Below are 23167 nucleotides of genomic sequence, written 5' to 3' on the forward strand. Positions count from 1 at the left end.
TCATTTATTGTCATTTACACTGTTCAACTCGATGTTTAGGATTGCAGAGTCCTGCGAGGCTCATTGTTAATTGTATTGTCTGAATTCACACAGTTTTAGTTTATATTGACACGTACAACTAGTGATTTTCCCACTAGTGTTTTCTTAATGTTACTTCTTGGATGTTTCTCAGTACGAAGGTTGCAATATGTAAAAAAATGAGTTAGCAACGCGTACTTGTAGTTAAAATTTTCACCACCCATGCGCCACCGCGAGTATAAAGCCAGCGCAGCGAGGCCCGCAGTTCAGTTGGCTTTCAGGTCGGCTCCCGATAAGATCTCTCTTACCAACGGACCTGGAAGAAGGATAACTCCGTTCTTGCGAGAGTTCAAGCATCCTAAGGAAGGAAGGAAGTTGCACTCCGCTCTTGCGAGAGGCCAAGCACCCAAGAGAAGTTGTCCTCCGCCTGCGGGCAAGAGAAGCCGCACTCCGCCTTCCAGCGAGAGAGGTTGAATTCTGCCTTTGGCAAGAGAACCCACACCACTTTCGAGTGAGAGGTACCCCACTCCACTTATTGGCGAGAGAGAACAACTCCACTTTAGAGTGAGAGGACCCGCTCCGCTTGCTGCGAGAGGTTTCCTTCCCCTATCAACCTGCGGCACCCCACCAGGGTAGTGTGGCGTTGGGTTTCCAGACAACCTACTCTCTCTTTCAGGGGAACCCGTGATGACTGCGACGACCAGGCCCTAAATAAAATTAGGTCTCCATACACCCCATTGGCGCCTCACTGCGAGGAAGGAATTGGATGTTCCCTGTTCCCTCTCTTTTTTTTTCTTTGAGTCTAAAGGTAGTACAGGTAAAAGCACGTAAGGGGTACAGGTAAAGACTCGTGTGCTAACGGACATCTTTGTGTTCAGATTATAATAAACTATATATATATATATATATATATATATATATATATATATATATATATATATAAACCTGGTTTAATCTTTCTTTACACCCAGCAAGCCCTGAGATATTTCTGAGTCTTTGTACTACGACTGAATCAGTTAGCACATATGGGTAAACTTTTGCCGACCACCCAACTGCAGTGTTTAGCATGTTGAACGCAGCCGTACCAGTACTCCTGCACAGTGGTGCTGAACTCTGCGTGGGTGGACGTTGCACTCTAGACCATTTGGTATTGACAGTGATCTTCCTGGCATCTGTCCACTCATTTCACCTCTCGCGACCTTGGAGTTTTCTGCACCTTCTATCGATTTTTCTCTGACAGCCCTCCAAAGGCAGAAACACCAATGGTCGTATACCAGCAGCGGGTTTTAGAGCTTCGTTGGAAGCACCTCAATTTTAATGTGTTAACTTTTATGTTCTGCTTTTAGGATCATGTAACAGGTGTATACATATGCAGAGCATAACAGTGCTTGCAGTTGTACTCTTGTGAGTCTTATGATACGTCTTTTAATGTGATTATGGGTATAGGACGACAGCATGGTAGCAAAAGACATACTAGAAAACCTTTACAAATAGCACACCATCAGAAGCAGTGCCTCACTTGGGCTCGTGCACACATTGATTCAACGCTAGATGACTGGAAAAACGTAGCTTGGAGAGATGAGTCACAATTCCAGTTGGTACGAGCTAATGGCAGGGTTGGGATGTGTGCTGGTCGATGAAGCGAAGTAAAATAAAGCAAATCACTACACCATTTTGATTTGATTTGATTTGATTTAGTTTATTTTACTTCGCGTTTTGTGCCTCTTGGCTAATTTGCGAAGATGGGGATGAGTGATGAAATGATGAAATTGATGAATGGACATTCACAAACAACCAAGCCCGACCAGGATTCGAACCCGGGACCCTTGGAAATCACTACACCACTATCACTAAAATACTACATGGCTGAACATCTCTTTAGGGGACTTCCGCCCACTGGTAGAGTCCACGCCACATCGAGTTGCTGCACTTCGCTTGCTAAAGGAGGTCCCACAGGATATTAGTTAGGTATCCCATGACATTTGGCACTTATGTGTATATTTAGAGAAAAATAATGTCGCAAGAAACAGTAGTTCTACCTAACTTCTTGAGAGATTATAATTCTCTTAACATACAGTTTTACCATATATTATTATTTTCCAAATGGTACAACACCTTAATTACCACAAAAATATACTTTCCAAGATTTTAGTGTTGTGTTATCGGTTCTAAATTCTCCACTAGTTAAACTATGTGAACGCATTATATTTACTCTGTTTATAAATTTAATTTCAGATACGTCTTCCCTTTATACAAGCTATCTTACCTGTGGCTGTGCTCTCTGGGTATGATGACGACTATAATGGTTGGTCTTGCTGTAAGCTTTTTCACGACATTTGAAGACCCTAAAAATGTCAACCCGGACTTACTATCCCCTGGAGCACTTTTACTCTACACAAAATTACCAAAAGTGGTAAGAAGAAAACTGCATTTACCTGAATACAAATGTCGAAATAAGGTAAGTGTAAAACTACACCTGTTTGTGTATAGTAGCGATTAGTGATCATGGTCAAACTTTTTATCTCTTCGAGTCCCAGGGATTGAGAATACAGGGGAGCTCTGTGTGCTTCCTGGAGGAAGCTCAACCTAATGCTGCTCAGCTGATTGGCTCACATAGAAAGCAGAGAAGTGGTGTGGTTGTTGGCTCACCTAGGAATTGGAGAGTAAGTGTGCTATGATGTTCTGTGTTTGAGGTATTCCGTACGATAAACATGCACGATTCTAGATAAAGGGGCGTGTTAGTGTTCAAACTACCCTTATTCGTTTAGTAAGCAACTTGCTCTAATTAAGTAATCGATTAAACTAGAATAATGTTGTGAAGAAAATAATTACATTATTATCTTCATAATCTTAGCATCAATCAGAATGTATATAAAAATAAACAATATAGACTTATGCAAGTAATTATGAAAGTTGCAAATATATACAAACGTACAGTCACAAACACTTCTGGTCTTTCAGTGGTATCGTTATCACTCCATAGTGTCCGAAACTGTACAATCGAAGTAATGATAAATAAATTTATTTTAAATATAATTAGTGCATATTGATACATGTGCATAAGCCTACTTTGAGATTATGTAGAAGGAAATATTTTAATATTTAATTAAATATTTGCAAAGTGTACATAATGATAATAATATAATAATAATAATAATAATAATAATAATGTATTAACGACAATAATAAGTAACCTGTTTAAAAAGCATCAATTAAGTAAATTATCAGTAGTTATTAATATTATAATAGCCTAAAAGTATTGAAAAATGTGACACCTTTCATTATTTCTCCTCACATTCGGTGATGTATACAGAGTATAAAAAGTTTCAGGGCAGCGGCAACTAAGCAATGAAATTTACAGAAGGGCAGGTAGGTTACCTATGGAGTTAAGAGAAATTTCAGGGTTCCCAATATAAAATGGCTACTAGTAAATGAAATCGAACATAAGCAAAGCACTATATGTTAAGTGGCGTAAGAACAGGGGGAACAGGGGTATACTGTACCCCCTAAATTTTTGTAGTCGTTTCAGTAGTACCCCCTAATTCCGTAGATCGTAGTTTACCCATTGTACCCCAGAAAAAAATTGACAGAATCAAGGTATTGGTATTAATAGAACCTATTTTTTGATAACTCAACACAAAGGAAACTATTTTCTACAAGCATCATTCTATTCCCAAGGAATTCAAACCACTTTACACCTATTCAACTACATTGTGCTCCTTATTGGATCACTTTGTCTGTGGTCTCAGAAACCATTTTAAAGAGTTGAAAATTGTTTACAGTGAGTGTGAAATGGTGGAATAACATACATTTTTGTTTGAGTATATCATGAAGCAGGCTAGTGTCTCCTTTTTTCAAGGGATAAGAGACACGGGTAGTAGAGTGGTTGACAAGATAATATATAAATCTGATTCAGAAGAATATGGGATAGACCTTGTTTTCTTTCGAATTTTTCGGAGTTTTCCTAAACTAAATAATTCCAAAATTGTCACAGCAAATTGTAGGAATTTGACCACTTATGAAATTGTATAAATTGTAACTTTTCATATTCCATCCCTACATACAGAATTTATACTTTCAACATCTTTTGCATTCATGAATTCATTGAAAATATCCAGGACAGAATGTCATCCTTTGGGACCCAGCAAAAAAACAGATGAACAAACATTGGAAGCACAGCTTCTTACCGCCCTCTCCACAAAAAAGGGAAGAGTTAGAAAGCCAGCTGGGACTGACGGACTAACTGCTAAAGGGTCAAAGAGAAACTGGTATCTACTATTGTGATGCCCTCACTCGATTACTTGATGAACTGATGGTGAAATGGTGAGAAATTCTCACTAAAGGTTCGCTGCTGTTGGGAGACAACGCACCAGTCCATTCTGTTAGTACATCAGTTTCAAAAGAAGTTCAACTGGGGCTCAAAATTTTACCCCGCCCCCATATTTACCTGACCTTGTACCCTAGTACTAATATATTTTTATAGATGTGCTTTGGACCTCCCCCATGGTGCAGTGGTTGCGTCGTCGCCTTGTAATCAAGCGGTCCCGGGTTCGATACCCAGTGGAGGGGGCGCATAGTGGTTCAGATCCCACTTTAAACTGTAGGTCCAGTCCTGATTAGCCTTTATGTGCATAAAGTGGACTTAAAAACAACAATTCAATTTATATAGATGTGCTTTAGATACTAAGACATAACTGAAATATTTTTTAATATACTAAACTTTATTCTTCAGAAATTTAAATTTTGAGTCTTTAAATATATTGTTTCTAAAGAGTTTCTCGTTTCATCATTTCAAAATTTGTAGAATGTAAATATCGAAGACATTGCATAACAGACACATTTCGAAGGACTCACATAAAATGTCTAACCTTGGTATTGGGGAGCACCAAAGAACAATACTGTCTAGGGAAACAAAATTTAAAGCTGTACATCTTGTAAAGAAAACCAAATTATTTCTTGCAATAAATTATTTATATTAAAACAAATATATATGATATTTTAGCAGGAAATTACTTAGTAGAACTAGTCGGTTCACTAAATATGCCCACTTTGTGCAATGTCACGTAAGCCATTATCAGTTATTGCAGGTACCTAAGACGATGTTACTCAATATTTTATTAGCATATTACATGAGGCAAAATTCCCCAGAAAAGAAAACTGCACGTTTCCATCAAGAAAAATATTTCTATTTCTTTCTTGTTTTTTTATCTGATGTGTTCGTTTTCATGCCTTATTTTATCACACAATACATTTCTGATTTTCTTGATAAAACATAACTTTTTAACTCGAGACTGTAACCTACACAAAATCCGGAAAATAATTCTTAAAACACAAACATTGTTACATTCTTACTGTTCTTATTATTTCGAATTCCTTTTTACTTCATAAATAGATTTTATCGTGGTATGGAACTGGTGAATTGGTCGATACTAACGTGGTCTATACCACAAGAGAATCTATTCACCATTCGTCATGAGGAAAGCTTCAAGACTTACTTCTTTTTTCTTTCTCTACTCCTATTGTATCATCTGCATGTATATCCCTCACCAAGTCTCCATTTTGCTCTAACAAGCATGTGAATACTAGTTTCAAAATAAGTTGGATGTGAAGTTACTATCTAATGTTGAAGGGTATTTATTTATTAGAAGAGCATAGAACTACACAAAGTAAGAAAGATTCTGTTTCAAAGTGCATGGGATACGTTGTGTTATGAGCTGGAAATAACGTGCTCTATCATCAAAAATGCTAGTCAACTCCCAGGTGATTAGAGGTAGCTGGGAGAGTCTTAAAATAGCCGGCAAGGTGTGCAGTTTAGACTCCTAAGTGAAGGATATCCTTCGAACATTTGCTAAAACAGCAATGATAGGTTCCTCTAGTTCTCCCAGAGAACATGGCTGGGCCAGATAGTTTACATCTGCAACCCTTAATGACATCAGTGAACAAGAACGATAATTCTGCACTTCAAAACAGAGAAGTATAATGGTATTAGGATTAAGCCGATACCAATAGTATTGGTTAATATTTTTGCACCGATACGAGCCGATACCATTGTTTTTAAGTCTGTAGAGGCACGATCAAAACCAATGTCCCCCCCCCTTTCAAAGTTGCGTTCAGCTTTTCCAACTTACCTTTCATTTTGAAAAAAAGAAAAATAGTTGTGCATTTGAACCTTACTCAGTTTCCAGGAGCAGAAAGTAAGTAACACAAAGATCCATACACAGATTAGACTTGCAGTCAAGTATTTTGCAAATCAAAGGTAACATGAAATTATCCCCATAGGAGTTCGCTGCTTCTGTTTAGTTCTCTTCAAAGTGTACCAGGCTTTGTTTGTACAGATGTACGTGTACGTCTCGTGTAACAATAGCCCCAATGGGGTTCCGAAAACCAACGATGTACCTGTGGATAATCCTTCCATGTCCTTTTGTGTTTGCGGACATCACTCTCTTTAGAGACCTCCCGCAGTCAAGAAAGTCATCGTCATGAAAGTGGTGGACATGTCTCAGACATATTCATGGAAATTCAAATACCTGGCCTAATCCCCCTTTTGCTTTCCAACTTTAGACTTTTGTTTGTCCCAACCTAAATGACTGGGTTTCAGCAGGTGTGTTTCGCCACAAGGAATTCTGCAGGAGATAAATTTTCTTTGAATGACAGATGATGGCAGTTACTTTCTGGAAAGTGTAGTGATGAGTTTGGATTTCCTTCCACGCCAAGTGATAGAACTATGCATTTAAGTTTTCTTAGATATTATTTGCCGAAAGTACATCAAAAGCAAAGTCACTTCAGAATATCACTGTACCGAAGTCAATCGCCTGATATAGAAGCAAGGTTTATTTCATTCTACCCTTACATTTTGTTTACTAATTATTATTATCTTTGTTAAAGGACAAAAAGAGACGAGATTTGTTTCACATTAGAGCTATACTGTTAGTTTTAGACGTCATGTCCGGGTGTGGAAAATTGCCAATTATTCTTGTGTTCACGAATGATTTAATCTTTGTTTGGGAAGAGTGATCCCTTAGTTTTAGATGAGGTTGAAGAGGCCTTATCTCATTTTTCAACAGGGGGGAGGGGGACAATGACGACCCGATTATCTCATTCTTAGCTTATCTTAACGCTTAAACGCATGAATTATTTTTCATTATTTTTTTCTTGTTTTTAGTCTAATATCTGTTCTGTACTAATAAGTGATTTTCAATCATTTTTTGAAACTTTTCATTCTCCCTTTTCGAAATATGCCCCGTTACAGTATGGTAACGCTATGCATTCACCCTTACAAATTGATTTATTTTGAAAACTTGGATTTTTTAAAAATGTACCTTAAAATTACTTTCAAAATTTCATTATTCTTTTAAATAATACGAATATTATAGATCGATTGTACATTAATCTCACATTTTCTGAGCTAATATTGCTCAGGTGTCTATTTAGTAAATGATAATTATCCTATATTCACATATTGTTTATCATTCTTGAATATTCACTTGCCATAGAAACTTTTTATTGAGTTTTAAGTCAACTTTATGCAAAGAATAGCTAATTCGGACTGGACCTACAATTTAAAGTGAGATCGAAACCAACGTGCCATTTACCTCCACCGTGTATCGAACCCAGGTCCCATTGATTACTAGATGAAAACAGATACATCCTCTCACAAAAATGCCGTTACCTGGACTGAAACAAATGGTCTCAAATGCAAGCTTTATGATTCCTAGAGCGACGTCTGGCACTAGGTTTGCCTACACACTAAATATAGACAAGCCTCTGGCACGAAAGTGTACGAATGTTGAACGTTACCATATGGTAACGCTATGCATTTAAGGATTAATATTTCTCTAATATTTGAAACATCTGATCGATTTTCACTGATCTTAAAAAGGCTGTATGGTTGAGATGCATCAGTAGAGGAGTTAGGGCATTCACTGTCCGACCTTGAATTATGTTAATTGATATCAGGGTCTATTTTGACTAAAATTAGGCTATATTTTCATATCTTCTGGTGAATTTAGCTAATCTATAAGTGTAACAAATTGCTCATCATACTACGAGGTTTAAAATTTTAGTACTAGGATGATTACAGATGAGTCTACAATGAGGCACCAGATATTGTCAGGTAGCAACTCACCATTTGTTCCCCTAGTTTCTAGTAAATCGGGCAAGCACCTCACTACATTCCATGCTGGTGTCATAGAATCACCCATCAACACAACTTTTTTCTGGCAATCCCAGCCATTTCACAAATAGGTTATTATTTTTTCTATATAGCACTTTCTCAATAAGATATGTATCTGGGTATTTATTATTCCTAAGCTCCTCTTCATAAAATCTTCCTTTTAATATTACATTGCAATCATCTTTTATTATATATGTATGCCTATTCCCTGGTAAGGCTCGAACCTTAGTGAACAACTCTGTGCTCCAATTTTTAGTGAATCCCTTTTCAAAATTGTGTTTAAATTTGCTAACCCTTACTTGATCTCCTATTTTGTACTTGCGTTTCTTCATTGTATGTTGATATTTGGGACAGTAAACAGTGGAAATCAATTGTGCCTTATCAGATTTGGTCACCTCAGTAGGCTTCATATGTATGATTCTATGTATAAAATTATTGTAATTATGAACAAGATCAGCCCGACCCTGTGGCCGAGTGGTTAGCACATCGCGCTGCGACGCCAAGGGTCCCGGGTTCGAATCCCGGTCGGGCTTGGTTGTTTGTGAATGTCCATTCATCAATTTCATCATTTCATCACTCATCCCCATCTTCGCAAATTAGCCAAGAGGCACAAAAGGCGAAGTAAAATAAACTAAATCAAATCAAAAAAAAAATCAAAAATGAACAAGATCAGGTAAAATTGTTACCCACCTATAGTTACCCTGCAAACTGAACTGCTTCCATATATGATTTTTTTAGTGTTCTGTTGAATCTTTCAAATATGCTGGCTTTCAAATCACTGTATGTGGAATAATACTGAATATTATACTGATTCATTAATTCTGTGAACATAGAATTGTAATTTTTTTCCCTCTGTCTGTCCGTAAGTAATGTTGTATTCTGCCTTGCTCAAAAATAAATTTAAAAGCCTCAGTGACAAAAGCCCCTGTTTTAGATTTCAGAGGAACAGCCCAAGCATATTTACTAAAAGTGTCTATTACAGTGAGCAAATACCTAAAACCATTATTTATTTTATGCAAATTTTTCAAACTTCCTGTGCTCATTTCCACCATATCCACTTGCCACAGATCATCAATTCCTTTTGTTACCACAGATAGTCGCTTGTAGTTACGGGGAACTGGTCTGTGTAGTTCATTGACTATATCTTGTCTAGACATCGAATGAAATGAGAGAAGATTACATAAAAGGGATTATCCTCTGGTACAATTGTTTGAATTTAAATAATAATTGGTCACCAGTTTCGCCATCAAAAACAGATAATGGTTCATCCTCATGTATTTTATATTTGTTGGTGGTATTATCCAAATATGCTATTGGTATTTGAAGTGCTCTGAACACACCATATCTTTTATGTATGGTGAAGAGCGGAACCTCGGAGTGTTTTCCCTTTTTCAAATATCGAAACTTCAGAAACGGAACAGTACCGCTGAGCAAAAATTCATGAGTCTGTGTGTAGGGATATAATTTGTAAATATTATCAACCTTAACATACGTCCAGTGACCTCGAGTATTTGGAATACTGTGAAGTCTGAAACTCTAGACAGAGAACAATTGTTGAGATTCTTCTTCATCTAATCTGCTCAGCACCAGTTCCAGGTGTTCCCCTATGGTGCGAACAACCTTGTCGTAGCTGGGTTTGATTCTCACATAGACGTACCTTTGATTGAACTGTTCTTTCAAATGATGGAGCTGGGTGGTGAAACTGGATAATTCCGATTCTTGATTTGTTTCCATGATCCCGATCTGAAGCTTGATGTTTGAGATAATCTGCTGTAAGCTCTCCACGAGCCTCAATTTGGAACTCTGGCTGGTGAGATCATGTACCTGGTTTCTGATTTACACAAATAGTGAGTGGAGTTCGCTGACGATTTGGTGGGTGGGCAAAGTTGCGATGGTCTCTCGAATTTGTGCAATTTCCACCTGGATGCTTTTGATATCCTCGGATTTGAGTATTCGATTCACTGTTCTTCTCACGGCTCTCAATGGTTGAGAAGTAGGTAAGCTAGCTGTATTCAGGAGTGCCGCCAGAGCGTTTCTCACAGCATCTAATTCGGTGGCATCGGCTACAGTACTCAGGGCATCTTGAAGTTGTGTTATGTCATTTTGTGTAGGTGTCGATTGCTGCAGTGTTTCCAATTTGTTCTGTATGTCATCTATCAAATGATGGAAATGGGATAGTTCGGATTTGGTGTTCAGATTTTCCAGCTTAGTAATCTGCTGCTGGACTATGTCCAGAGTTTCGGTGATACAAGGTAATTTCGATTACAGTGTTTCCTGGACACTCCTCAGTTAATTTTCATGGTGTCCAGAGTATCCTCGATGTGGGCTATGGTGCATGGATTTTCCAGAAATCCTCGTAAGTGTCAAGTTGGAGTTTGATGTTCGTAACACTGCGACCGACGGCATTGACTTCGCTAGAGGAGGGCAGATTGTTTATAAAATTTTCCAATATTTGAAGTTTGGCTTGGACTTCAGTTATGGCAGTGTGCAACTTATCTGTTTGAAGTTAGATTTTTATATTTTCCAGTGTAGCAATCTCAAAGGATTGAAACTGCTCTCGCAAATCGGCAATTTCACTATCATAATCCTCTTCAGTTTTGATACTCTGGATAATGGCTTGTAGTTCTGTGCGAATACTATTTGTTTGTTCATTCAGTTGTTTTTTGAGTTGTTCTGCATTGGTGATCTAGGCTTTTCGGAATCTCTCGAGCTCATTTTTTAATAGGATCCACACACTGAGACTGGAGGCTGGCTATCTCGGATTGGAGACTGGAGTTGAAAGTTTCCTGTAATTAGTGCGTAATTTTTTTACTCTAATATCGAGCAGAAGAATCTCATCGTTGTGATCATTGTGTTTTGTGTAACCGAAAATATCATTGGGCATTTTGGTGATGATTATTTATTATGTAATAAGTGATTCTCAGCTCCAGGAACAGTGGGATGTGTTTGTCGTCATCTCCCAGAAATTCTACATACAGACAGTCATCCGCAGATATATTATATGTGGTGTCAGAGTCCATCTTATCATATTTGATGCGATAAATATTCCTCCCAGTGACATTTTTTATCTCGCCCTTGTTCTCGGGATTTATGGTAAATTGTAGTTTCCCTCCAATGGGGAATTTGTAATAATTTAGATTGTTATTGAAGATATAAAAAATATTTTCCAGTATAATCAGTGTATTCTGTTAATATACTGTTCAAGTGGATAATTATCAGTACATTTAGTTTAGACAAGAGATCAGTGAGATTTGGTGGGGCTATCTGAACAGGCACTTCCATGACTTGTTTTCTAAACCCAAACAGGTTCATAGGCGTTGGTTATTTTATTGGCAAATATCACATTGATTTCCAGCCTCCAGGCGATGATAACCCCATGGTAATGTGTGTATCTCACATGAGAGAATTCGTCTCTTTTTGTCCTCTGAATCCAGGGCAATTTTCCTCACTTTATTTGTGGTCAATATGTGCTTGACACTTTGGATTCTACTCTCCTCGCTAAGTTTAGTAGACCTACAGTCTGTAACAAAATAACTGCACCAGTTAAAACAATTGAACGCAAACTGTGTTTTGGGTGATATGTAGACAGTTATACCGCTCATATTTTACTATATATTAATCCTGGGCCTTGTTTTATATGTCTATATATATGAAAAACCAGATGATTTCAGGGCCATAATCTTGCCTTGTTTGCATGGTGAAGTGTCACTTAGGATTTTCCCCATGCCTGTACACTAGTCACAATTACTGCACTTTAGTAGTTGAGAATAGTCCAGACTACCTCTTAGACACGGCTGGAACACACTTTAGCAATCTAGCGATAGAGTGAAATTCATTACACAGATCTTCCACCCACTGTTCACTTGATTTCCACCAGTAAACACGGCTGCACGTCAGCCATTTGCACACAGACGTCAGAGACACATGTTAGCAGCGAGTGGAATGAAAGACAACAGTGCAAAATAACAAAAAGAATCAAGATGCACCAAGGAACAATACCAGGTGGAATTTGCCATTGTATTGCACATTATTACAATGGCAATTTAAACATATTTCAATATTCCCTCATTTTTAGCATTGGTGCAGTTATTTTGTTACAGACTGTAGTTTTGAGGCAGTTGTAATAATCATCAAAGGAGTGTTTCTTCTCTACAATGGTTCTACCCACTCCCTTGGCTTTCTTGATAGTGTCTCCCTCTTATCTAATTGCATACATCTTCGCTCGCAATCCGATAAACTCTTTAATAATATCACCATTTTTCTCAACCTTTAGTTTGCTTGGCACCATTTTTGTTGTGGGAGGGGATACCAAAACTAGGGTGGCATGAAGATGTGTCGAAATAAACGAGCAACCCGGGGTGTTTTATGTCTTCATAGTGATTAGGTGTTTTGACGTGATATACAAAACTATCTGTATCCATATACAGAAATGAGAGGTCATCTTTATAATAGGGCTTCATTGTATCGTAGTGGACCTCCAGCCTGTGCAGCTTGAACATATCTAGGACCGCAGCTCCCACATAGATTGGTTTGTTGAACTTGATTATTGGTTTCTCCATTTGGAAGAATGACAAATCTTCATGATATATTGTGCGCGATTTGAATCTTGGATCTGCCACCAATTTATTACACTTTTTTGATTGATGACCAGCCTCACATCTATGTGTTTCCTAATATTCTCCATGGTCTTGCCATAGACCGCATTGTTCATCAATATGTAGAAATCCAAATCTGAAGTAGCTGCTGCTCTGTGTCTTGTGTTGGTTTCAATATAAAGCCTCAACCACTCCGAATGCCTGAATCTGAGGACTCTTCGGATTTGCACTATATGGACCCCCTTTTCCATTAAGAATATGAGATTCTTATAGTGGATGACATATCTCTCTTTAGATTCGAGAGTCATCAGAAGCTTTTTCTGTTTTGATTTGGGTGGACACATGAACTCGGGAGCCGGTGGCAAATTGGAAAACAGATCGTGCAAATCATGAGGGAAATTGAGATAACCTCGGCCAATAAGCCGTACACAGTGTCATCAAAATTTTGGGCATTTATTGATGTGGGATATATCCACTCGAAACCACCATAGGGGAGTTATTGCATCATTGAATAACCATACAAATTATTCACATCTACATAGAATATATAGCTGGAGGGTTCATTTGGGTCATATTCTGTCATATATATGTTGTAGGCCCTTGCATATCTATGTGTGCATTGTACCATGACCCCGCGGACAGCTTTCTCTATGCAAAGAAGCATGTCCACATCCGAAATCAGCTCCAGTTTGATTTCTGTTTTGAGCAACATGGCCGACCAAGTCATCCCCGGGAGACTGTAAAAGTGTGCTGGGTCCAATTTATAGATATCCATGGACAATTTCCTAAAAGCCTGGAATACATCGGCGAGGATTGTCACATCCAATTTTAGATAGGCATCATGGTAGTTTCTCAGTGTCCTACACACTAATTCCTCCCACATCAGTTATGCTTGATGGTAATCCTGGTCTGTGATATTCTTTTCTCTGAGTTGGCTGTAGAATTCCTGTTGAGGAGGAAGAGACTTATCATCAGACTTAGTATGGTCAGTCACATTTTCATATGGATACCCCAATTTTTGTCTAATATGTTCTATGACCAAGCCGGGAAAACTATTGGTTGTGATTTGCAACTGGTCATCAGATAGCTTGCTGGCTAGAGCTTCCAGGCCGGCAGAGAGGAATCGTATCGAGTCCAGAAATCTCATCTCAACAGTGCCGCCCCCAGAAATCGTCACTCTTTTGCTGAGACTGATATATCTCTCTTGATTCTCTGCTAGGACCTCTATGCACTCTGTATTATAACTAAGATGCCTAACTAAATGGAGGAAATCATAACCACTGCCATTATGGAAGAATATGGGGACAAATTTGTTTCTCTCTATTTTCAAATTGCAATTGTTGCATAAGGGTCCGATATTTTCTCCCGTGAAATGATCTTGGTGATGATTTTTCTTATTATCATCTGTAAAATATGAATTGGACTGTTGGCAGATCTCAGTAGCATCATATAATTGCTCTTCGGCAGCAGATAATGGAGCTCTTTGTTTCGACACAGATAATACACTACCAATTTTCGTCAACTCTTCCTTCATTTTTTGGAAAAAATGTTTGATGGAATAGTGTCTTCGGTATACATAATGTTCATTGGGTTTTGATGATTTGCGCCACACAACTACGTATCCATAACTACAGACCTCGTGAAGCTGATAAGGTATAGTCGAAGAGATTTCAGGATCTGAAGAGTTGGCTAGTTTGAGAAATTCCTCGAAATCTGCTATTATTATAGCTGGATGCTCCAACAGGGCCTTGTGTTGTTTGAATTTCTCGACTTCTTCTGGTTTGGGCATAAACAAATTTATAAGCTTGTTCTCACCACAGTATAGTTTGTGCTCTTTAAGTTTCTAGATAGCAATTTCTTAATTATTGAATTTGTTATAGTTCTGTTGAACTTGATTATCAAATGTGGTCAAACACCTATATATTGATTTCCCCATGATGTTTGGTTGCTTAGCTTCTAATCAGACGAGACAGATTGCAAATAAGACAGTAATAGAAATTCTTGTCATTTGAAATAAGTAAGAAATTGATGAGAGTAGCATCATCATTGGTGGTTGTTCTGAGGGGATATACATCATTGTGTTCTGTATAAGCAAACACATTGATTGCAAAGGATTTTTGCATCCGATTTTCAAATTTCGTTATATCAGATATAGTAACAGGATTCTCGATACCCGACATACATACTCAAACTTTGCCTCATACTGCATATAATGATGAACCCGCTCTGTATTATTTTTCCAATGAACTGGGTGAAGTTTCACCAAGGCACACCACAGAAAACACTTATCATAATTTTTTATATTGACCACTGCTTTCTTATTCGAAATATCCACTGGAAGGGGGACATAGGTAGAAGCAGAGAGGTGTAAGAATTGGCTTATTATCAGTTCTACTTTGTGTGGACTCCCACACAATTGGCCTCGAATTTCTCGTGTTTTGTGAGCAGTGTGTCCATAAGCTGGGCATAGATTTCTTCCAACAGTCCACTACAGTAGTGCATCACGATTTTTACAATGAACGAAATTATTGAATAAAGAGTTTGCCTCAAATTTTGTGTTGCGAACTGAATTTCGTGTGCTGACTCGCTAAAAATGTTAGAAAAGACTTATGGTGAATCAGTTTTATCAAAAATATGGGCTTACGAGTGGTACAAAGCGTTTAAGGAGTGCCGAGAGATCGTCGAAGACATGCCTCGTTCTGGACGACCTTCGACCTCTTCAACCGATGAAAACACCAAAAAAATTAAGGAAATTGTGCTCGATAATCGCCATTCCAGCTTAAGAGAGATAGCTACTGACCTTAACATCTCTCACGAGTCTGTTCGTTCGATTTTGGTGGATATTTTGGGAATGAGACGCGTCGCCGCACGGCTTGTTCCTAAAGAGCTGAATTTCCTTCAAAAACAGTACCGTGAGCAGGTCTCTTTAGACATGCTGGATCGCGCCAATTCTGACCCACATTCATGGAACGCATCATAACTGGTGACGAGACATGGATTTACGAGTTTGACATGTAAACAAGTCAACAGTCATCAGAATGGAGGACAAAAGACGAGCCGAAACCAAAAAAAACATTTCAAAGTCGCTCGAAAGTCAAAGTGATGCTCATTGTTTTCTTCGATATTCATGGTTTGGTGCATCATGAATTCGTTCCAGAGGGACAAATGGTCAATAAAGAATACTATTTGGCCGTATTGAAGCGTTTGCGTGAGAAAATCCATCAGAAACGGCCAGATTTGTGGAAGAACAATTCGTGGATTTTACACGACGATAATGCACCATCGCCCAAGGCCCAAATCACAATATATAACATCGAACAACACCGTATTCACCAGATCTGTCCCCGTGTGACTTCTTTATGTTTTCAAAACTAAAATTGCAGCTCCTGGATACCTGTTTTGACTCGATTGAAGCCATGAAGCAAAATTCGTGGAAGGAGCTGAAGGCCATACCGGAAAGTGCTATAAAAAGTGTTTCCAAGACTGGAAAAAATGCTGTCATATGTGTGTTGCATCAAATGGGGACTACTTAGAAGGCGAAAAAATAAATATTGATGAATAAATGAAAATTGTGCGTTTCAATTAACTATTCCCGGTACTTTTTGATATATGATGTGTTTCATCAGGTTTCTCATATTCAGAGGATCATTATGTTCAATAATCACAGTTCATCCACCCAAAACTATGATTTCACAGTTGCCATCCACACCAACAGCCATAATACCACCTTCAACAACAGTTTATGTGTTGCCATTATCCATCTTTTACCTGCCACACAGACACGTCTTTTCGCAGATGATGGGAAAGGGCATATATATCAGGCATGCATGCCACTATACCCCCAGACTCAACCTAGCCAACCAAAAACCCTTTCCCCTCTTCCCGAAACCACCCACCCACCATGCAGTAAACACTGGTGAAAGTAACTTTGTTTTCTATCTACTGTTTGTGGCAAAGCTGACAGTAGTGATGCTACCGTCAGTATTCTGTGCCTCTACTCTTCGCAACCACGATCTCTTTCTTCTCCCTTGAAAATGCGACCCGGGTCGCGAAATATCAAACATTTTATTTTTGTGTGGTAAGTGTTTACTGTCTCATTCTTCATTTGTGTATATCCATCCTTCTGGCACCTTTTCTCATCCTATTCTTGTGTGTGTGTATGTATATGTGTGTACACATACACACACAAACATATATAATACATATAACCAACCTTTGTTATTTCAAATTTGAATTATACAAGTATCGGTGGGTATCGGTGAGAGTACTGGCATCGGTATTTGGAATTGGTATATATATGATCGCATACATGTTATATTAGAACCCTTTATTATATTTTATCTCTTTACAGGTTTACAATATACCAGATGCTGCAGTGGAAGAAGCGGCGACACCCTTCGTTTCCAAGAAAAATGAGGAGGACATTGGAGGTTCTCCCAATGCTGCGAAAATAATGGAAAGCACGGCCTAGCGAGTGTACAATCATTATAGTGTTTTAATTTTACATAGATTTTGTATATAAACGTAAATTTTGTAACTGACATGAGAATCAGACTAAAAATAAATTTAAAACATTCATTGCAATTTTAAAGAAAATATGAGAAGTATAGGTTTTCCAAATTGGTTTTACTGCGAACATGCTCATAGCATAAAGTCACAGCTACAGCCTCAAGGATTTTTGTAATTCAGCTTTATTTCTTGGGGAAAGTGTTGTGAAGGAGAAAGTGAAGTAGCAGCCTGTAATATTCATTTTTCACCATTGTGTGATGACGATCTTGATGATCTTTAAGCTCTTATAGTCACTAAAAACTATTTTTCAGAACACTGTTGTGACCCTTAATTCAAGTTGGAATGTGAACAGATTAAACACCCTTCCTTTGTAACTCCAACCAAAAGTAGGACATGCCAATTTTCTGGAAAATACTCTCATTGTAGAACATGTCGTCTGTGCAATCTTAGCCCAGGATCATATTTCATGCATCAATCCCCAGTGCAGAGCAAATTATATATGTTCTGGTCTCCAATAATTTAAACGCTGGTGTTAATTTGGCAGAATTCTCAATTGAATTCAATCGCTCTCCATGTCAACAGCTAAACACGACAAAGTCATTGAACACTAGATCAGCAGATAAAAGTTACAGAGCGCCAGAGGAGAAAATACCCAAGAATATGGGAGACAAGGCAATGAACAGCACAAACACAACAGATTGTTGAGGATATTCAGAGCATGGGATCGGGAGAAGGAATCTGAGGAAGGCAACCTGGAGTGAAGGTCACCACTCTATCTTTGATAGTTCCATAGCTTTGCAGTCCTCTCTTGTCAATGCTGTCATACTTGTCGGCATCGCTTGGATAGCCTTCACAGGTCACTCTTGTCGCCATGACCTGGAAAAACCTTCATAGGTCCCTTTTGTTGTGATCACCTGCGCAGTCCACACGGACCATTCCTTCTGTCCCCACAACCTGCACAGGCTAGACCTCTTGTCCCCACCACTTGAGAAACTGGTCCTGTAACCAAGCCAGTTCTGATGTTGCACTGACCTCCTGCTGCCCACTGGTTTTTCGTCTCCACAGTCACTCCGTTATCACTTCTCCAATTCATCCAAAAGCAATATTGTTCACAGTAAGGGTAAGTTCTATTGTCTTCACACCCTTAAGGAGGAATCCGGTGATGACCTCATGATTTTAATCATAATTCACTCTGTCTTTCTGACTACGTCACCTAGCAAGGCACCTCGATCGCAATAGCTGCATGCTCAAAGTGCAGTCACATAACAATATGTACGTATATACACACACATACATGTAATTTGCAGAAATCCCTTCTTGATTGATTGTTGGATTTTTTTGTACCACTTTTGGCTAATTTGCGAAGATGGGGATGAGTGATGATATGATGAAATTGATGGATGGATACCCACAAACATCCATGCCCAGGCAAGGATTCAAATCCAGGACCCTTGGCTTTATAGCACAATGTACTAAACACTCTTCCATGGGGGGCGTCAATTGATTGTTTGAGTATGTGTTTTAAGTCCACTGTGCACAGTGAGGCTAATTCGGACTGGACCTATAGTTTAAAGTGGGGTCCGAACCACTATGTTTCTCCACCAGAGCTATCAAACCCAGGACCCCTTGATTACAAGGCGACAGAGCTACCATTGCACCATCGAGAACTCCCTTCTTGTCCACTATCGATGAAAGCAATGGAAACTCTTCCCTCCGTACTGATCGGGTGAGCAGGGGTTAAACTGATTCTGTAGCAGTCTAGAGCACTGAAGAAGCACAAGCTAATGGTACTAGATTACTTAGTGTTCTATGAGGGCGACCAACATGAATTTTAACCCTGTCTATCTGTACTTATACTCTTGAACTAATGAGCTAATGAAATTGTTAACAATATGTTAGAGCACTAAAGAAACACTAGCAAATAGCACTAATAGAATTGTTAGTGATATATGCTAGATGATCAATGTGATCATAACCCTACAACAATCTTCTTGCAATTACCTTTCTCAACAAAATAGCTGAGAGTAATTTAAAACACTAATGAAGTGAGATTCATTAGTGTTATATGTGTGTGGGTGGGGCAACATGACATTAACCCTAAACATTTTCTTGTAATTACTCTTTTCATAATGAAGTACAAAAGAAAGGTATATTTCAAATAACCCTTTAGCCAAAAAAATAGTGAAAGGAATCACAAAATCTGAAACACCTGGTATGAACTGGCGGCAAAACTCTGCACAACACTGAACTTTCAGGTATGAAGGTCGATCCTGGAGCCAATTTTCCATGCTGATATTTCAAAAATATATTTCTTACAACCGACAGTCTCGATATTTTGCCCCAAAAATATTTGGTTGTCAAGTAGAAAGTTGATTGCTATGGTACAGGGGCGGTTGTAACTCAGGGCATATATTTCAATATTATTATGTGTTGGACCAATAAAGGTCCCTGCAGGGACATACTGAAATAATATTCACGCGTACTATGCAGGGAATATAACCACAGTGATTTTGTTGTGATTGAGCATTATATTATGTACAATCAGGTAACTTCGAGGAGAAGAACAAATGTGTTCAATAGTCTGTTGTTGATCAGAAAGAGAGTTAGTTTAGATTCCTCTGGCGCCATGTTGTAAATATGTTGAAAGCATATCATTAAACGTTTCAGATTTCTCCTCTAGAACCTTGATTAATTTAATGAATTCAAAATTGTGCATGTATCAGCACTTAGGCTCTTTTGCACCCGTCACATGAAACACACTTGAGAAAAGGAGCCGTATTCAAATGAGGTGTAAATATTAAAAACACCATGACATATATAGGTGTGTGTTTGTGTTCCCATAATTTAGGACACAACATTTGTGAACATTTTAGGAAGTATCAGAGGTATGCAATGTGTCAATTCAAGCACTTTCAAGGATCTGAATGTAATAAAACCAGTTAAACTGTTACAAATTTTTAAAATATTTTTGCATAATTTTGAAACTAATGAACTAATATGAGTAGAGTCTAGTATGAAATCTTATACAGCAAGGGAACATTAATTGAGAAAGTTCTCAAAAATCTTGAATAGCATATCTTGTCCAAGGTATTCAATGTATCCATCAAACGACAAAACATTAATATTCTATGTAACTATTGGAATTTTATTACTATCTACAAATTGTTATTATTATTATTAATATTATTGTTATTATTATTATTTACTTAAAGACAATCTTAGGTTAACGTTCACATTTGTATTTTTCCTCAGTATTTCTCTACTCATACAAGGCTCATTCAATATATACCCGGAAATATGTTGTAACAAATATTTATTACAAGCACCAAGAGAACTACAGTACTATGTTTCAACATAGTCCCCCCTTGTTCAATGCACCTATGCCAGCACTTGATAAGTCACTGATTCCACAGAGAAAAAAAATATTTTGGATGTGTTCATAACCACAAATGCACTGCTGACTGGACTTTGTCATCATTCTGGAACCTCAATCCACTTATCCATCTTTCAGTGGGCCAAAGGTGTGGAAATTGGAAAGTGAGAGATCGGGCGAATATGGAATATGTGTGGTCTCGCATTGTCATGGAGCAAAAGCACATCAGTGGATACCAGACCATGTCGTCTCTACAGAATGGCTGGTATCAGTTTGGAATAAAGTGGCACTGTTGACATTATAACCTCTGGGAATGTAATGTTCAAGAATTGGCCACTTGTGGTCCCAAATCAAAGTTGACATGACCTTTCCGATACTCCATTGAGCATTCACATTCTTCGGTTTGGGAGATGAAGGATGTTGCAATTCCATTGTTGTCCTCTTACATTCTGGTTCATAGAAATGAATCCAACTTTCATCTCAAGTTACAATATGTCTCACCGTCAGCTTCAAAATGGCACAAAAGTTCCCTGCACACATCAATACGTCTCTCCTCAATTTCCAGTGTCAAACATTTCCGAACCCACATCGCACGCAGTTTCCTGAACATCAGTATGTCATGACTAATATGGTGGACTGATCTTACACTTATTTCCATCTGGAAGCAATTTCACTGACAGTAATATGCTGGTTCTCCCGTATCAAGTCCTCCACTTGAACAATGTTGCTTTCCGTGATTGCAGTGACAGAGCGACCTGGATGTGGAGAATCTTCAACACAGGTTATGCCCTGTTTAAACTTCTCAGCCCACTCGAACACTTGTGATCAACCCATACATTTGTCACCATACTGAACTGTCATGGGGTGATGAATTTCTATCGATTTCACGCCTTCACTGGACAAAAATCTTATGACACTTTGGAGCTCCAGCTTTGAGAACTCCTGTAAGGGTGCTGCCAAATTGTGTAACTGTTTCCCAGCATGCTGTGTGCGAGGCAGGCATGCCAGCCCTAGCTATGAATAGCTTACAGATGTCTTCACAAAATAACAAACACATAGCAATCACCATCGTATTTTACATTTTTTATACTAGTTTTCTGGTTATTTTTTGAATACTCCTAGTATATTCTTTTAACTGTTGTATTTTTTAATATTTTTGTTTTTTCACAATTATATTATTTTATGACTAAAATTATAATGAGTATATTAGTAATTTCAGGTATATGTGAAATTCTTACTCTCTTTTTATACATGTATTGACAACAAACGACAAAACACTTATATTCTATAACTGTAACAATTGGAATTTTATTACTATCTTCAAATTATTATTACTATTATTTTATTATTATAATGATTTACTTAAAGATAACGTTATGTTAACATTCACATTTGTATTTTTTCCTCAGTATTTCTCTATATATATTTTTGTATTTTCTATTTAATATTTTTTTTGTTTTTTCACATTTATGTTATGTTATGACTAATATTACTGTAATGATTATATTCATAATTGTAGATATATGTGAAATTCTTTCTCTCTCTTTAGTTTAATCATTCCTTCTATCTGTATTCATGTTTCATTATATTATATAATACTTATATTTTCTTGTGTAGCTCCTGATAAGGGTTAGGTGGTAGAGCAGCCTATGGCTGACCCTCACCTGCTAAATAAAGGGATTACTATTATTTTCTCATGCTCATTATTTTCATGCAAGTTTTCATTATTTTTCTGATTTAGTTATGGTAAATGCTTAGGCATTTCCATTGTCGAAATTTATTAATATTTCCTCATTCTTCCTTGGCTCTATCTCTTAATCCTTCATTTTCTACATATGCAACGTAGTTAATTCAGTGTTATTAATTAATTATTTTCCTGTAGTTTACGGTTATTACAAGCATAAGAAAACAGTTTTTCATTGTGACGTATAACAATGGATAAGATATTTTTAATTTTTTTCCTGAGCGCACAAAGACTATGTTCTAATAGGTAAGAATATCCAAAGTGAAGAAGAAAGTCTTTTTAATATAGCAAAAGAAACTGGCTTTCACACTAACAGAATAAACCAAACCAAAAAACAAGTTGCAAGAAAACTGAAGGAAAAGAGAAATACAGACAAAGATGAAAAAACTATTGAAAAGAAATTTGTGTGCATTCCATTCCACAAGGAATTCTCACATAAAATTGCCAAATTTTCTAGAAGTTTTAATTTCAAAATTGTTTTTAGATCACCAAGAAGTTTGGAATGTGCATTTAATGAATTCAAAATGAGAAACTCTCTACCAGATGTGGAAACCACAGGAATATATAATATAAGTTGTTGTTCAAAGGATTATGTAGGACAAACAGCAAGGAAAATGGCAATAAGGTGGCGCAAACATGATTTGGACATTATAAATATAAACCCAAGAACAGATTTGTCAGCTCACATCATCGAAGAGAAGCATTTCTTTAAAAAGAGAAGAGTTTTAAAAAGATTGACAGGAAACATAGAGTTG

General features: G+C 37.6%; 1 protein-coding gene across 6 annotated transcripts in view; it reads left to right on the forward strand.

Moving 5' to 3' along the window:
• The window catches only part of LOC145993918 (sodium-coupled monocarboxylate transporter 2-like), a 386054-nt gene extending 363560 nt beyond the window's left edge, over positions 1-22494 (forward strand). For all 6 annotated transcript variants that reach the window (XM_083129842.1, XM_083129839.1, XM_083129844.1 and 3 more), the window contains 2 exons: positions 2254-2476; positions 17138-22494. In XM_083129842.1, coding sequence (XP_082985968.1) covers positions 2254-2476; positions 17138-17257 — 343 coding nt within the window. In that variant the 3' untranslated portion in view covers positions 17258-22494. The remainder of the gene's footprint in view (positions 1-2253; positions 2477-17137) is intronic.
• Positions 22495-23167: the final 673 nt, after the last annotated feature.

This window comes from Lepisma saccharinum, chromosome 10, assembly GCF_977018435.1.
Source record: "Lepisma saccharinum chromosome 10, izLepSacc3.1, whole genome shotgun sequence".
NCBI lineage: Eukaryota > Metazoa > Arthropoda > Insecta > Zygentoma > Lepismatidae > Lepisma > Lepisma saccharinum.